Source organism: Pongo abelii, chromosome 12 (genome assembly GCF_028885655.2).
Source record: "Pongo abelii isolate AG06213 chromosome 12, NHGRI_mPonAbe1-v2.0_pri, whole genome shotgun sequence".
NCBI lineage: Eukaryota > Metazoa > Chordata > Mammalia > Primates > Hominidae > Pongo > Pongo abelii.
Genome location: NC_071997.2, coordinates 42,833,094 through 42,849,660, shown reverse-complemented (window position 1 = coordinate 42,849,660; position 16,567 = coordinate 42,833,094). Strand labels below are relative to the sequence as shown.

The window sequence follows — 16,567 nt, the reverse complement described above, 5'->3', positions numbered from 1 at the left end:
ATCATGACTTGCTGTTACATTTCTTTCTCACACACTGTACCCTAGACACAGACTCAGCCACTTCTGCCCCACGATCAATGCCCTCAGAATCTACCAAACCCCAGTAGGAAAGACTAATTCTAGGGCACAGCATGCACCCAGATGCTCCTTCCCGCTGCAAGTATTGCACTCAGACTGGCCACATCATAGCACATGACACACACATGGATGTCTGATGGTTCAGAGTAGCAGTACACAAGCAGAAGCCAGTCTCTTTCCAACCCAGAACTTTGTAATTAAACAAGCTTCTTGCTATATCCTAAAAACACAAATCCTTAAAGTATGAATGAGAAATGAAACCCACTGACAGAAAGGTTAGTGAGCAGGTTTTCTGTTTTTATACAACTAGTTCAAATTAGCAAGGAAGGCATTCGATGGGGCAGTTTCCTAATCACTGACCTCACTGGGGCTCACTTCAACTTTGCAAACTGGTTGAAATGAAAATTCAACGTGTTTCCTGTTCTCACATTTATCTGTCACTCCAACGGGCTCATTACAATTGCAGGAGGTGCAGATGAACCATCCGGGGTGAGCCGCCGACTCCAGCATGTTCCGGGAGCCCACCTGAGCCCTATAAAAGATGAACGGCCGGCGTGCTGATTCCTTTTCGGCAGCCAGCTTCATCAGTTTCTTCTTCTGTGAGGTAAAAGGGATTAATTAGATAGCACAGGCTTTGAGAGGGAGGAAAACACAGCACATGTGCTCATCCTCCAGGCCTTTACACAGTAGAGGAGGAAAAGAGAGAAGGCAGATGGTCCTTGGGGAAGATGACGTGTCAGCCTTGGTACTGGTATTTAAGGGATGATAAGCAATCATGCCCTCTTTTCCAGGCCTTCTTCTCTCCCAAATTAAAAATAAATTGAGAGAGAGAGAGAGAGATGTAAGAGTCAGATGGATACCAAAATCTCAGCTCTGTGGTTTCTAACATTAGAGAATATGGCTTAGATCTGTATCTAATTGAGCTTCCTAAGATTTCTCCCCTCAAGTGAAAGGATGCTCCATCCAGGATTAAATTTGCAGGGCAGACACACTGCCCTCCGAGTGCTCCCTCACACCCTCCTACCCTGCAGCAGCATGCCAGGGTCCTGGCCCAATTGTGTTGCTTGCCACATGGAGGGCCACAGCAGGAGGGGAGTGCCGCCCGCCCAGGGCCAGGACCAGTGAGCCCAGGAGAGAAGAACGGGTGCTCAGCTCCTTGTTGTCTCCCTACTGTGAGGAGTCTCTCCTCCTTCCCTAGAAGGGGCAAGGAACCAGAGAAGAAGGTATGGGGCTCTTCTGTGTGGTGCTTCCAGAAAGGTGGATGTCCCTGTTATATTAGCCAAGATAAGAATTTGCAGGAAAGCGAGAGGCATTGAGGATCTTGGCCTTTTACTTTGGGGTAGCCAAAGGCACAGGAAATTGAGCTAGAACCCTCACCTTCAACTGAAGGGATGGATGACTTTGTCCTTTATCCTTGTCACAGTAGAGACAAAACTCCCCTTCAGAGACCCCCAAGAGAATCGGACTTCCTTTCTCCACAGAGGCTGAGCTCAAGGATGAGGCTAATGCAAAGAAGATCTCTGGAAAAAGACAGTCAGGACATGTGTGGGTTCTGAGAGCAGGGAAAGGTCTCTCCTGTCTGCTGGGGTTTCAGGCCTGATGCGCAGTCCCTCTCCCCTTGACTCTGTGGTCCACTTCTCCCTCCATCACACCAGTTTAAGCCTCCTCTTATTCCAATCTAAGTGTCTGCCTCCTTCTTTTTTTCCTGCCCTTCCAGAAAGACTCCTTTCAGATCTGGTCATTGCTAGAGACCCTTCATCTGATGCCCTAGTCCCTGGGGCCTCTCCTCCCTGCTTCCACCACCTGCTGGAGATGGGGCATGGTATAGCATGGAGTTGAGCCCACCTAGCGGGAGGCCTTACCCCTGCTGGGTGGAGACAGAAAACACAGCCAAAACTAAGAGTCACCTGGGCATATGTAGTTTTTATCTGGAACTGCTATGAGATTCCCAGAGTCCAGGACCAGTACTTTGTGATCCTGGTCATGAATGCTGAATTTCTTCGGGTTTAAGTTCTTCACCTTTGGACCTAGATCAATATCACCAGATATCAACACTTCACATTGAAAATGGAAGACTCAGCCCTTTCTTCCCCACATCCAAGGGCCCCAGCCCTAGCTCTCCACCCTGCCTGTGGGTTTAGACATCACAACCACTGAATATTTCTTCCACTCCCAGGCTTTCTATCTTGCTGGGACAAGCAATTAAGCATTCTGTGCAAGCAAATGGGTTCCAGATTTGGACAGATAGATTCAAATCCCAGCTCTGCTGTAGGACAGAGGACAAGTTACTAAATCTCTCCAAACCTCAGTGTCCACATCTGTGAAATGAAAGTAATAGCAGCACCTACTTGAGAGAGGAGTTATGAGAACTAAAATGCTTACTCAAATAAGTAGCACTTAGCCTGAGCAAAGAAAATGTCTGGCATATAAAAAGGACTTTTTATAATCATTGTTTTTCTTAACTCTCTTTTTTGCACCCTCTGACTGGAGGCATCATTCCATCAGCAGTGCCTAGAGTGGGACAGATCCCTGCACTGGCCAGGCTAAGGGAGCCGTGATGGAAGAGTTGGGAGGGATGGAGGCAGGAAGCCCCCAGGAGCCCAGCATGGTGCAAGGCTGAGCTGGAGCTTTAGTGGCTCCTTTGAAAAGCCACAAATCTTGCACCTGGCCCTGGAGGAACAACTTCTAGCAGCAGGACAAGCCACAACCGTGTTCAGAGGGTTCTTAGGGCGTGGGCTCCTAGCAACTCACTTGGGCCAGGCCTGCCTAGAGTAGGGTCTTAAAAGGGAGCTTTCCCTCCTGGCCTCTGATTGGACAGGTGACCCTCACCTCTGCAAAAAGCTCGGGCACTTGTTTGATAAAGGGCAGGGGCCCCCAGGCTGGGCCAGTGACTGTCAAGAATGGGTGGGTGGCTGGAAAATGGCAAATGTGACAATATGAAAACAGGGTAATCACCGCACTATGTGAAGCTATAATATGGGTATCTGTGATAGGCAATTCTAATGTAGAGAATAATTCTAAGGTGTCATTCTCTTCCCATGCCATAAGCACACGGCCTCTGCCTGGGTTTCTCACTGTAGAATGTCCTCCTGGTCTCCTCATGCCCAAAGAGTGGGGAGGACTCCTCCTGTAACACCGGCTTTCCTGCCACCTCCTCTCTGCAGCCCTCCTCAGCCCCCCTCTGCACAGAGTAGCTTCCTCTCTGGTGCTGCAGCACTCTGCACTCGTCAGTGGTACCTGCACACAGGTATTGGCATCCTTGTCTCACTGCCCTATAGCACTGTAAGCTCCCCAGGAGCAGGCTTCCTATCTGACTCACCTGTGATCCTCTACCTCCCACCCTGTAGTGCCCCAAGCATCGTGGACACTCTCAGTGTCTATGGAAGAGATGACTGGCCCCAGGCAAGATCCTAAGTAACTCTCCTATGATATGGGGTCAGAAGAGAACCATGGTTCTCAGCCCTGCCTTACATCAGAATCTCCTCAGGAGCTTTTCTGGGCCCATCCCAGACAGTCTGAGTACATGGAGTGGGTACAGGTTGACTGAGAGTCACTGAGCTAGCTGAACTCTAAGCCTTTCCATTTCCCACACTTTAATGTGCAAGAAATCACCTGCAAACTATGGTTCGGTAGGTATGGGTGGTGCCAAGGCTCTGTCTTTCTGATGCACTCCTAGAGCTGTGGGTGCTGCTGGTCTGAAGACACCCTTTGAGTGGCATGGCCTAAGGCTGTGACTCTCAACCCTGGTGCACACTGGGAATCACCTGGTGGGTGGCATTTTAAGACCATGGATAGCTGGGCCTCACACTCCTGAGATTCTCATTCAGTTAGTCCAGGGTGAGACTGGAAAATGCTATTTTTAAGAAGCTACTTTTCTAGCACCATCATTTTACTTTGTACCTCTTAAGTGCTTCTTAAAGCTGTTCTTTCCTTTTGTTTCTGTTTCCCTCCTATCACAGCCTGACATAGGACCTCAGCGTCTCACATGCAGACTAGTTCACTATCCTCTTAAGTGGTGTTCTCGCTCATCATCCTTGACCCCAAATCTTTCTCAAGGCCACTCTGAAGGTGTGAGTGGTCTTAAGGTGCTGGCAGTTGTTTTCTATAGGGAATGTGTACTCCACAGCAGCAGTAACATCAGTGCCAGCGCTAGCTTTAGGGCACTAGTAACTTTCTGTAGGGCAGTAGCTCTCAGACTTTCAAGGTGCATCACAATAACCTGGAAGGCTTGTTAAAGCAGCCCCTAGAGCCTCAGCCCCCTGAGTTTCTGATGCAGGAGGTCTGTGGTGGGGCCTGGGAATCTGTATTCCTAACACTTCTAGAAGCTGATGCTGCTGACGTTTGAGGACCAGGCTTGGAGAACCACTTCCCCCAGATTTGAAGGAGATCCCAGCCCTGACAAGGAGAAGTCAGGACAGGCCCGACAGAGAGGCTTGTGTGCTTGCTTCCACCTGGAGTGGACACAGTGCAGATCCAAAGCCAGCAATGGTGTAACTACAACAAAACTAAAACATCAAAGGTAACTGCATCAGCAACGGTGGAGCAGTGACAGCAGCCTCCCCCTGCTGTGCCAGGCACCCTTACACACCTGGTCCCATTTGGTCCTCTCTGCCATTTTACCAGTGAGGCTCAGTATTCACACATTAACCTGCACTAGAGCTGGGGCTCAGGCTGAGGTCTCCTGACTCTGTCCTGAGAAGAGGAGGTGATGGGAGCCTTAAGCCTGAGTCAGGCAGACAGGCGTTATAGTATCTTTAAATTTCCACATCTGTCACTTAGTACCTGTATCACCTAGGGCAGGGAATCTCCACTGTCTGTCTCGGTTTCCACACCTGAACAGTGGTAATGTTAACAGTTTCCTGTTAGGGTGTTGTGGTGTTCAAATGGCAGCATGAGAGGAAGGTTCAGGCTTTGAAGGCACCACCCTGAGCCCTTAGTGGTGTGGGTGTCCCTGCACCCCCACTGGCCACATGGCTGTTTGTCCTCAGTGCTGGGAGGAGGTCTGTGTCTCCAGTCTCTTGACTATGGTCAGAAGAGGCACCTGGAAGTTTCCCAGGCACAAACTCTTCCTTGCCATGTGCCTCTTAGCAGGTGAGCATCACCTGCCCCTCCCCGGGCTCATCTTTCCCAGAGTTATCTCCTAATGGGATTTGCTTCCACAAAGGAAAGACTTCAGCCCCATCCAGCACCCTTAGGTGTCCCCAGTGTACAATTCTCCCGCCCTCTAAGAGGGCCCAATGGCTCCATCCCACATCCCCACCCTCTCACCTCAGCCACCCCCGTCACCTCACCCCGAGGCCTTACTTGTGCGAACAAAATTCATGGCGGGGAGGCTTGGGCCTGGTTCCAGGGGGCTTCCAGCCAGGTCTGCAGTCAGACGCAGTGAGGTTAGCATATGCAATTAGGATTTTCCAAGGATTTAGGGGTATCAAGGACCATTTAATTCCCTCTTCTGTGTATGTACTGAGAAACACTAGAGCAGCATGATAGTAATGACACTAAATCATAGCTTCCCTCTTCAAAAACATAGAATAGAGATGAACTGGCTCATGGGTTTGGCCTCTGGCATGTTATAGGCCTCTCCCTTCACACCTCAGTAGACAATCATTTGGGTCAAAAGCCTCCTCCTATCGTCCCCCATGGGCAACACCCAAATGTGTTCCTCATGGAATACTCAGATGCCCTGTGCCTGGGTCATTTTTTCAACCCAGCCTTAGAGAGTCGCTTCTCATCGGAGGCTTCTCTTCCACTTGGGAAGGTTGGGAGGGAAGAGGTGCATTTTGAAGGATATGCAACCATCCAGTTGGCAAACAGGATGCTAAAGCCCCAAATCTGTAGGTGAGGACGATACTTTTATCTACCACCTGATGTGCTTGGACACTAAAGCAAAGCTTCCTTTTCCCTTCCAGAATTTCTCTTGTCTAGTTATTTGTCCAGGGAAATTTGAAAGCTCACTTACTGTGCAAGTCAGCAGGAAACAACTGGGTCTGTGCACAGCACCTAGCAAAGTCCTGCTCTAGGAATTACACTTTGGCCCTGAGGTAGATTTCTACAAGAACCTTACCTTCTAAGCAGCACTGGGGTTCATCTTTTTCCCAGTCTTCAGAGCCCATTTTCACTCCTGAGTTCTCCCCCACAAAGGACATTTTCAACGTTGAGTTATTACTCAACAGAAAATGGAATGAAGTCCAAGACCTAAGGAGATAGAAAGGGGACCAGTTATGGCATCTTCTCACCCAAGGACACCTTGCTGGATGTCCTTAGTGCTGAACAGACCACTGGCCTTGCTCTGTAGTTAGAAATGCTCACTGCAACCAGAAAGGCACCAAGGGGCCAGACCATGCTCTCCTGTCTATCACGCCTTCAAAGCAGAATTTCCCAAACCTTGAGTCACAGTGCTAACACACGGGGTGCAACAGCATTTTTGTGGATCTTGGCATTTTACAAAAATAAAATAAAAAAGTTAAAAGTGCATTGCTCTAGTCTTGGGGCTGGCACACTATGGCCTTTGGCCAAATCTGGTCCCTGACTGTTTTTTTAAATAAAGTTTTATTGAAACACAGCCATGCTCTTGTTTACATATTGTCTCTGGCTGCTTTGAGGCTACAACAGCATGGTTAACTAGTTGAGAAATCATCTGACAAGCAAAGCCTAAAATACTTATCATCTGACACCTTCTATAAAAGTTTGCTGAGTCTCTGTAGTAGCCTAATCTTTGCCTAACAAAAAGCAGTTGCTCTGCAACCTCTTTTCATGAAAACCTAAGCCACCAAATGTCCCAGGAGGCTCAATCCCTAATATCTTAGGGTAGGATTGACTCACGTGACTTGCTTCATTTGGAGGGGTTGGAGGAGATATATTCATGTATATAAATTCTGCACACCCTATCTCAGTTGACCAAGAGCTTTCGACAACATCAGCCCAGGCCAACATAGGACAGAAGTGGAGCAAAAATTGGTATTCCCATCTCACAGATAAAAAACTAAAGTTAAGTGACTTGTTCAGAATCATATCACTTCTAAGACTGCAGAGATAGGCAGTTTGTATACAAATCCAATCCTTTGAGAAAGGTTTAGGAGTGAGACAAAGGGAACTAAATTGTTCATGCAAAAAATAAAAATGACAAGGAAGGGCTTCAGGACTCAATAATAAGGACAGTGAGCAGGAGCAGGTGGGTAGAGCTGATGGGTCTTTAAGAACAGGGATATCTGCTATTTGATTTTAACCTGTTTGTGGTTTGGCAGTATCCCTGAATACATGAAGCACAACTGCCTTTGTCATGTTGGGGTAAATCAAAGGACACAAAAAATTAGAGGCACTTGACAGAGAATTTGGCAGCCAGAACATCAGAGCAAGAGACGTCTGGCAGAAATGTAGGTATCCAAAGACATATAAAGATACTGTGGTGCTGCTGAAGGAGAGAAGGATGCTCACAGGCTGGAGGACCTGGGGCCATCCCTCGGGGGTACTCATGAAATCTGCTGCCTGTATTAAGATAAATGCAGGGAGCTTTCACAGAATTCCCTAAAGAAGCAGTGCATATGGCCATCTGAAGTCCATCTCTTTGCACTCAAAATCTGTTCCCAAGGACCAATATTTTCTGGACTCTAAAGTCAGTCTTCTGAGCCTTCAGAGAAGGGACTAGCATTTCCAGGGTTTGCGGGTTTCCTAAGCTAGTGTCTGCCTGGCCCTCCAGCAATGCCCTACTTGTTAGTGGAAGCCTTCCTGGGAGAGAGCCGGCTGCTACTGGGGCTGAGAGCAAGGTGTTCTGGGCAGGTCTCAGAGATCATATTTATAAATTCAGATGTGCTTCCAGTGGGGATAAAAAGCAAGGGTCTAGATGGCCAGATGCTACTCTACTTCCCCATCCATGCCTGTTGGCCTTGAAAGCCAGTGCAGGAGGACCACCTACCTGGGCCAGGGATCCTCATGGTCTGTGGCTCTGTCTTGGACTCCTGGAGCTCTGTTTACCTTCAGTTCTCAGGATCCTTTACCTGAAGGAGTTAGGTCTGGTACTCATTTGTAATCAACAGTTTGTGAGTGGCTATGCAAATACAACACAGTATTCCTTTAGCCAATAATAAATAGCATCCTCAGTTATCAGTCATCACTCATTTCCTGCTATTTTCCATGCCAAGGGTATAAACAAATTCCTGTGGGGGTAGTGCCACTCTGCTAAGGACTGTGCCACACCCATTCAACACAATTCAAGGCACTTGTGATAGATCAGGTGGCTTCCAGTCCAGTCCAATAATACAGGTATAGAAAACAGAGGAGAGTGAAGGAAAGAGGGGACACAGGATTTAGATCAGCCAATGAGCCTGGGAAGTTCAAGGAAGCCCTTATTCTCATGATGGTTCTTTGCCCCAATTCCAGAGTTCATGCAAGTGGAGTCCCCATGTCCCAGAGAAAAATGTCCTCTTTTCATGTCCCCTTCCAGGTACACTCCGGGATGCACTACACCTCTTCTATGTCCCCTCTTCTTCAAAGATGACATGCAAAGGGACCTTCCTTGATCAAGCCCTCCAATGACTAGCTTCCTTCTACAGCCCATTAGCTATTTACCTGCACTTCCTTGCATTTTTCCATCACATTTGCCCTTGCCAGTTACTGTGTATGGCTATGTTTTACAACACCACACACAGCTGGTCAGTATGAGGGGAAATCCACATAACCAATTAAGGTAATAGCTTCTGGACCACCACCAGCAGCATGTCAATAACACAGGAACAACAGGCCAGCACAATAGTCAACAACTGTGCTCTCACCGTGCCAGGTCTGGGCTCAGCCCATTTATTTATTTTTCTCCAACCAAATCCTTTGATGACCCTGGGGGTAAATACCATCCTTCCTGTTTTACAGACAAAAGATAGCGCAGCTTAGAGAGGATGTACAATTTACCCAAGATCACATCCTTAATTACTGGAATGAGCATGCTGCAGCCTCATCTCTTAAACTTCACTGAAGACTGTGGTCTCATCCTCTAGCCTTTCTTCACATACACATTTATATAACATACAAATATAGGAGTGTGTCTGACAAATTATTTTGTAAGATACATTTCCTACTTAATGTATCTTGCCTTTTCTACTCAATATGATATCTCAAACATCGTTCCATTTCATCAATACTTTTCTACAATAGTATATCTAATTACTGCAAGGTATTCCATTATTTGTCTAAAGACCTGGAAAAATGTTATCCCCTTGATGGCTAGAATAAAAATCCCTGATTTGTCTGTTAAGTTCCCAATAAGGAGACACATATCTTTAGAGAACTTCTTGATAAACCTCTTGGGATGGGATGAGATTGTGAAGGAAAAGAGGAAGTAAAAATTTTAAAAAGTCAAAACAAACACTAACTTATCTTCTAAGAAGGTGGTTCAGGTAACTGTAGGCACTTCTGTGGTGCTGACTTCTGGAATAAATGAGGATGTGAGTGTGGGGGCAGCAGGCCATTGCTCTCAGGACAGAGAAGATGGAGATGCAGGGAGGGTGCCATGTTGAGGTAGTTGCAATAGAGACTTGTAGAGATTCACCCAAGTGGTTCCGGAAAGGAAGGGAAATGAGAGAGAAGAGTTTGTCTTTAATAGGGGGTGCTACATAGTGTAGTATGGAGTATTCATAAACTCTTGCCTTTATTGCCCCATATAAAACCTCAATAAGTTCGATTATCTGTACCAATACTGATATACAAGGGACACTGTTTGTTTGTAGGAGGTTGAAGCTCGAAAGAATAAGGGGCAGCTAACTTGTATGTCACATATGGACAGATCATAGTTTAACCAATCCTCAATTTTGAACATTTGAGTTATTTTCACTTTTACACTATTATGAGATATATATATATATATACACACATATGCATACATAATTCTGTGCTTAATATGCTTGTCCAAATCTTTGCATATATCATTGATTACTCCACTAGGATAAATTCCTACATGTGTAAATGCTAGGCCAAAGGACATACATATTTTATTTTACATTCTTTTTAAAATTTTCTATCTTACGACGATTTTTAAGGACTCCAATTTATTGAAAAACAAATTCACTTTTCTAACTACTCACTGCAGAGGTAATCACCACGCAGACTTTTGACAGGTAGCTGAGTTCCTGTGTGTATGTTTCTGTGGTATGTGTATATTTGGGGAGATGCATGTATACTTTGTTGTATGTTTTGTACATATGTATTTTCATGCCATGTATGGAGTTGAAAGGTGAGGCCAGGTGAACTTCCTGGGTCCAGTGGGGACTTGGGGAACTTTTCTGTCTTACAAGAGGATTGTAAAACACACCAATCAGGAAATTTTCTGTCTTACAAGGGGATTGTAAAATGCACCAATCAGCACTCTGTAAAATGCACCAATCAGCAGGATTCTAAAAGTAGCCAATCACAGGGAGGATTCAAAAAAGGGCACTCTGATAGGATGGAAACAGAACATGGGAGGGGCCAATAAGGAAGTAAAAGCTGGCCACCCCAGCCAGCAGCAGCAGCCCTGCTGGGGTCCCCTTCTGGGTTGTGGAAGCTTTGTCCTTTTGCTCTTCACAATAAACCTTGCTACTGCTCACTCTTTGGGTCCATGCCATCTTTAAGAGCTGTAACACTCACTGTGAAGGTCCACGGCTTCATTCTTGAAGTCAGTGAGACCACAAACCCACCAGCAGGATCTATCTGTGGACACAGGTTTGTGGGCATGTTTGGTGTGTGTTTTGTGCATATATTTTGTGTGTGTGTTGTGTGTTGTATGTGTTGGGGGTATGTATGTTTTTATGATTTTGTGTGTGTGTTATGTGTATGTTGGGTGGGGAGAAAGGCCTTTGGTTCCTTTGTATCCACAGCACGGGACAGGGCTCAGCATGACTAGAGATTTGCAGTTGATTTATTTACATGAAAGGTATCCCCTTTTGCACTTTAGGCCAAAAAAAAACAAAAAGGTGCAGTACAGCGATGCTCCTCCATTTGAACCAGCCTTCTGCGTTCAAGGTGGCAGATGTGCTGAGAGACATCCAGGAGTTGTTTTATGAGGATTACCAGATGACTCTGGAATTCCAGTCATTCCCAAGGATACTCTTTTGATATTTCTGAACAGATTAGACCCCACTGAGAGATTCCACCTTTAAAGAAATTCAAGTGGCCTCTTCGCAGCAAAGCCAGGTAAGCTGACACGAGGAGACAGACAGCACGTGCTGCCAGGCATTCCCTTCATCAGACACCAGCTCCTGCCCAGCGTGGGAAGCCGGGGTCCTGGTCACTGTGCGGGGCTGAGGCTGCTGCTCCTTGAGTGACACAGCAAAGGGCATGTGTCCCCAGGCCACTGGCCATCCTCTCTGATACCAGACATTTTGGCATTTGGGACCCTCACCTGAAGCTTCTGGCAGCTCTGGGAGGTAGGCCTTGTTCCCCCATCCACAAGTTATTTCAAGAATTTACATCCATTTTTTGTTGTTGTTATTTGGGCCGTAGGATGTGAGTTTTAACAGAGACGAGGGAAAACTCTCAAGAGAATGATCCAGATTCCTGGGAATCCTATAAGCCCTCCTCCACCTGACTAGGACTGCATTTTTAAAGCCTTCATTTGTGCAAAGGCCTTTGTGCTGACGTAGTAATACCCCATTCCAGGAGCTTGGGCCATGGCCTCCTGTCTCAGCAGCATTTCTGGGTTAAGGGGCAGCCAGTGATTGTCCTCAATGCTTGAGGCACTACAGGGTGGGAGGTGGAGGATCACAGGTGAGTCAAACAGGAAGCCTGCTCCTGGGGAGCTTACAGTGATGTAGGGGGGTGAGACAAGGACACCAATACCTGTGTGCAGGTACCACTAACAAGTACAAAGCGCTGCAGCAGCAGGGAGGAAACCTCCCTGTGCAGAGGGGGCTGAGGAGGACTGCAGGGAGGAGATGACAGGAAAGCCGGTGTTACAGGAGGAGTCCTTCCCACTCTCTGGGCATGAGGAGACCAGAAGGATATTCTACAGTGAGAAACCCAGGCAGAGGCCGTGTGCTTATGGCTTGGGGGGAGAATGACACCTTAGAATTATTCTCTACATTGGAATTGTCTATCACAGATACCCACATTATAGCTTCACATAGTGTGGTGGTGAACTGTGTTATCATATTGTCTTATTTGCTATTTTCCAGCCACCCGCCCATCCCTGACAGTCACTGGCCCAGCACAGGGCCTTCCACCTTCCATCAAACAAATGCCTGAGCTTCTCACCGAGGGGTAAATCACCTTCCAGTAGGGAAGGATCCCTGTTATAACCCCTCTCCAGGAAGGCCTGGTCCAAATGAACTCCTAGGAGCCCACGCCCTGGGAAATCCTCTGGCCACTGTTGTGACTGGTCCTGCCAGCTGGAAGAGGTTCCTCCAGGGCCAGATGCAAGCTCTGTGGTTGTTCCAAGGAGGCTCTGCAGCACTAGCTCAGCCTTGTACCATGCTGGGCTCCTGGGGATTTCTGCCTCAATTTCTTCCTTCTTCACTCCTCCATTATTGCACCCTTGGCTCAGCCGATGCAGGAATCCATCCCATCCTAGGTATTTCTGATGATATGATGCCCCCAGTCAGAAGGTGCAGGAAAGATGTTTAATAATAACAACAATAATAAACAATTTGTTATTTTCTCAATGGTCAGGCATCTTGCTAAATGCTGTTCTTTGAATAACTTTTTTACTTCTCAAAAATCCCTATTAGGTGGGCCCTATTACAATCCTCACATCATGCATGAGAAGTCTGAGGTTTGGAAGGATTTTAAAAGTTGCTCTACGTCCCGCACTAATAAGTGAGAGAGCTCAGATTTGTACCCATATCTGTCTAATTCCAGAGCCCACGTTCTGATGCTGTCAGCAGTCTCTACTGTGACAAAGACGAAGGACAAATCCAACACTTATAGAGCTAAAGGCGAGTGGCTCAGGAAACAGTTTTTCTAGTGTTCTAGCTGAATGTCTCTCACTCACATTCAACCCAGAGTGGAAGAGTGTTTCCCTGGGAATCTGGTAAAACTGCTCAGTCTTCATGCAAAGGGAGGAGAAAATTGTCCTTTTTTGCTTCCTGCATTGTTTCCTTGGCCCAAAAGCTAGGAAGCCCTGTGATTGGCACATACTGGGGAGAGGATCTTCATGCACGTGGCTTGCCCCTTCCCCTCTGACTGTGGGGCTGGGCATCCTGAGGACGAGTGTGTCACCTCCTGCCACTTCTCTCCTCCTGGAAGTACCTGGCACCAACCCAGATTCTGTTCTCTGGAGGTCTCCACACAAGTGTGGGCCAGTAATTCTCAGAATGACCCTATGCTGTGAGACTGAAACTCCCTCTTGGACAGCTAATCCCACAATCTGGCCTCAGTGGAGTGAGTAATAGGGAACTCACCTGAGCATAGATCCATGACATATTCTATAGTCCAATATTCGAAGAATTGGAGCACTATTTGATAAGCACGAATTTGATTCCTGCCTCCTGCCTCCTGCAGCCTGCATTATCATAAGATGCTGTCATTTCTTATTATTTGTCCCAGTATGTATAGCAGCAGGGATAGAAAGGCTAATTCTCTGCTTTAGGACTAACCATGCTCAAGGGGTTGGGTGGTGCTGGGGAAACTGATCCAGCTGCAGATGCTCAATGGAAACATTCAGTCTGATGCCCAGAGCAGAGTCCAAAGGAGTATGGCAATGCATTGTCTTGATAAGTATTCAGTTGGGGAAAATGGGAGGGGTCCCACACAGGTATGAGCAAATCCCATTAGGTGGAGGAGGGAGGAGCGCAATGAGGAATCTGGGTCAGGTGGTAGGCACTGGATGCTCCAGATAAGTGTACAGTCAGTGGATGCTCCAGATAAGTGTACAGTCAGTATCTGCAAGGCCCATGAACAAAGACCAGGGGCCCAGTCACAGGAATGAGGTTTGGAAGATTAGCAACTTTTAAGGGGCCAAGATATTAGACAGTAAGCAGGACACAGCCCAGAACAAGAAACAGTAGGAAAGTGGAAGAAATTATGTGATTTCATGTTTACTGTAAGAAGCTTCTGGAAGTCAGTAAAGACATGGTTGCAATCCCCATCATTAGTGCTCTTATTAACATCTTCTGAATGTCAGTCCACTCGTTTCAAGATTGTATTTTCCCACAATGTCTGTACCTAAATGTTTGGCGTGTTTTCTGCAGTTGTTAGGTTTGGTATTCTGTATATATTCATGAGGATCCTATTGATTAAAATGTATTGGTCCTATTGATTAAATGCTTGCTCTCCTTACTGCTCTCTTTTTATTTTTTTGATCATCTTATTCTATCAACAATATAAGAGGTACATTAAGATCTCCCATGTAATATAGATTTATTTTTTTATCTCAATTTTGGCATTATATATTTTTGAAGCCATGTTATTAGTGAGCTCTATAATAATCCTCACTTCATGGATGAAAAATCTGAGGTTTGGAAGATTTAGAAATTAGCTGTATGTCTTACACTAATGAGTGAGAAAGCTCAAATTTGCACCCAAGGCTGGGCGAAGTGCTCACGCCTGTAATCCCAGCACTTTGGGAGGCCGAGGCAGGCAGATCACAAGGTCAGGAGATTAAGACCACCCTGGATAACACAGTGAAATCCCGTCTCTACTAAAAATACAAAAAAAATTAACCGGGCATAGTGGCGGGCACCTGTAGTCGCAGCTACTCGGGAGGCTGAGGCGGGAGAATGGCGTGAACCCGGGAGGTGGAGCTTTCAGTGAGCCGAGATCGCGCCACTGCACTCCAGCCTGGGGGACAGAGCGTGAGACTCCGTCTCAAAAAAAATAAATTTGGTCTATTCAGAGATTCAACTTCTTCCTGGTTTAGTCTTGGGAGGGTGTATGTGTTGAGGAATTTATCCATTTCTTCTAGATTTTCTAGTTTATTTGCATAGAGGTGTTTGTAATATTCTCTGATGGCAGTTTGTATTTCCGTGGGATCGGTGGTGATATCCCCTTTATCATTTTTTATTGCATCTATTTGATTCTTCTCTCTTTTTTTCTTTATTAATCTTGCTAGCGGTCTATCAATTTTGTTGATCCTTTCAAAAAACCAGCTCCTGGATTCATTTATTTTTTGAAGGGTTTTTTGTGTCTCTATTTCCTTCAGTTCTGCTCTGATTTTAGTTATTTCTTGCCTTCTGCTAGCTTTTGAATGTGTTTGCTCTTGCTTTTCTAGTTCTTTTAATTGTGATGTTAGGGTGTCAATTTTGGATCTTTCCTGCTTTCTCTTGTGGGCATTTAGTGCTATAAATGAAAATTGTGGCAATAATCAATAGCCTACCAACCAAAAAAAGTCCAGGACCAGATGGGTTCACAGCCGAATTCTACCAGAGGTACAAGGAGGAGCTGGTACCATTCCTTCTGAAACTATTCCAATCAATAGAAAAAGAGGGAATCCTCCCTAACTCATTTTATGAGGCCAGCATCATCCTGATACCAAAGCCTGGCAGAGACACAACAAAAAAAGAGAATTTTAGACCAATATCCTTGATGAACATTGATGCAAAAATCCTCAATAAGATACTGGCAAACAGAATCCAGCAGCACATCAAAAAGCTTATCCACCATGATCAAGTGGGCTTCATCCCTGGGATGCAAGGCTGGTTCAATATACGCAAATCAATAAATGTAATCCAGCATATAAACAGAACCAAAGACAAAAACCACATGATTATCTCAATAGATGCAGAAAAGGCCTTTGACAAAATTCAACAACCCTTCATGCTAAAAACTCTCAATAAATTAGGAATTGATGGGACGTATCTCAAAATAATAAGAGCTATTTATGACAAACCCACAGCCAATATCGTACTGAATGGGCAAAAACTGGAAGCATTCCCTTTGAAAACTGGCACAAGACAGGGATGCCCTCTCTCGCCACTTCTATTCAACATAGTGTTGGAAGTTCTGGCCAGGGCAATGAGGCAGGAGAAGGAAATCAAGGGTATTCAATTAGGAAAAGAGGAAGTCAAATTGTCCTTGTTTGCAGATGACATGATAGTATATCTAGAAAACCCCATTGTCTCAGCCCAAAATCTCCTTAAGCTGATAAGCAACTTCAGCAAAGTCTCAGGATACAAAATCAATGTGCAAAAATCACAAGCATTCTTATACATCAATAACAGACAAACAGAGAGCCAAATCATGAGTGAACTCCCATTCACAATTGCTTCAAAGAGAATAAAATACCTAGGAATCCAACTTACAAGGGATGTGAAAGACCTCTTCAAGGAGAACTACAAACCACTGCTCAAGGAAATAAAAGAGGATACAAACAAATGGAAGAACATTCCATGCTCATGGGTAGGAAGAATCAATATCATGAAAATGGCCATACTGCCCAAGGTAATTTACAGATTCAATGCCATCCCCATCAAGCTACCAATGACTTTCTTCACAGAATTGGAAAAAACTACTTTAAAGTTCATATGGAACCAAAAAAGAGCCCGCATCGCCAAGTCAATCCTAAGCCAAAAGAACAAAGCTGGAGGCATCA

General features: G+C 45.8%; 1 protein-coding gene across 3 annotated transcripts; it reads right to left on the bottom strand.

Annotated features, from left to right (window-relative positions):
• Positions 1–356: 356 nt before the first annotated feature.
• On the bottom strand, positions 357–12,700 carry IL37 (interleukin 37). 3 transcript variants are annotated; one of them, XM_054547940.2, is made up of 6 exons: positions 7,991–12,700; positions 6,143–6,273; positions 5,383–5,445; positions 1,986–2,105; positions 1,456–1,598; positions 357–675 (listed from the first exon to the last, which is right to left on the bottom strand). In XM_054547940.2, exons 2-6 carry the CDS (start codon positions 6,222–6,224, stop codon positions 427–429), a joined length of 657 nt encoding a protein of 218 aa, XP_054403915.1. In that variant the 5' UTR covers positions 6,225–6,273; positions 7,991–12,700; the 3' UTR covers positions 357–426. The 3 variants fall into 3 exon arrangements, with proteins under 3 accessions (XP_054403915.1, XP_003775916.3, XP_024098346.2); XM_003775868.5 differs by having other exon boundaries at positions 6,143–12,700; XM_024242578.3 differs by lacking the exons at positions 5,383–5,445; positions 6,143–6,273; positions 7,991–12,700 and adding an exon at positions 3,979–5,365.
• Between the last annotated feature and the right edge of the window lie 3,867 nt (positions 12,701–16,567).

Bases quoted from the DNA above. Each gene is read 5' to 3' on its own strand.
- IL37 (XM_003775868.5), bottom strand. From the start codon at position 6,224: ATGTCCTTTGTGGGGGAGAACTCAGGAGTGAAAATGGGCTCTGAAGAC. The intron at 5,446-6,142 runs GTAAGGTTCTTG...GTCTGACTGCAG, and splicing joins ACCCCAGTGCTGCTTAGAAG to ACCTGGCTGGAAGCCCCCTG. The intron at 1,599-1,985 runs GTGACTCTTAGT...GTCTTTTTCCAG, and splicing joins TAAAAACTACATATGCCCAG to AGATCTTCTTTGCATTAGCC.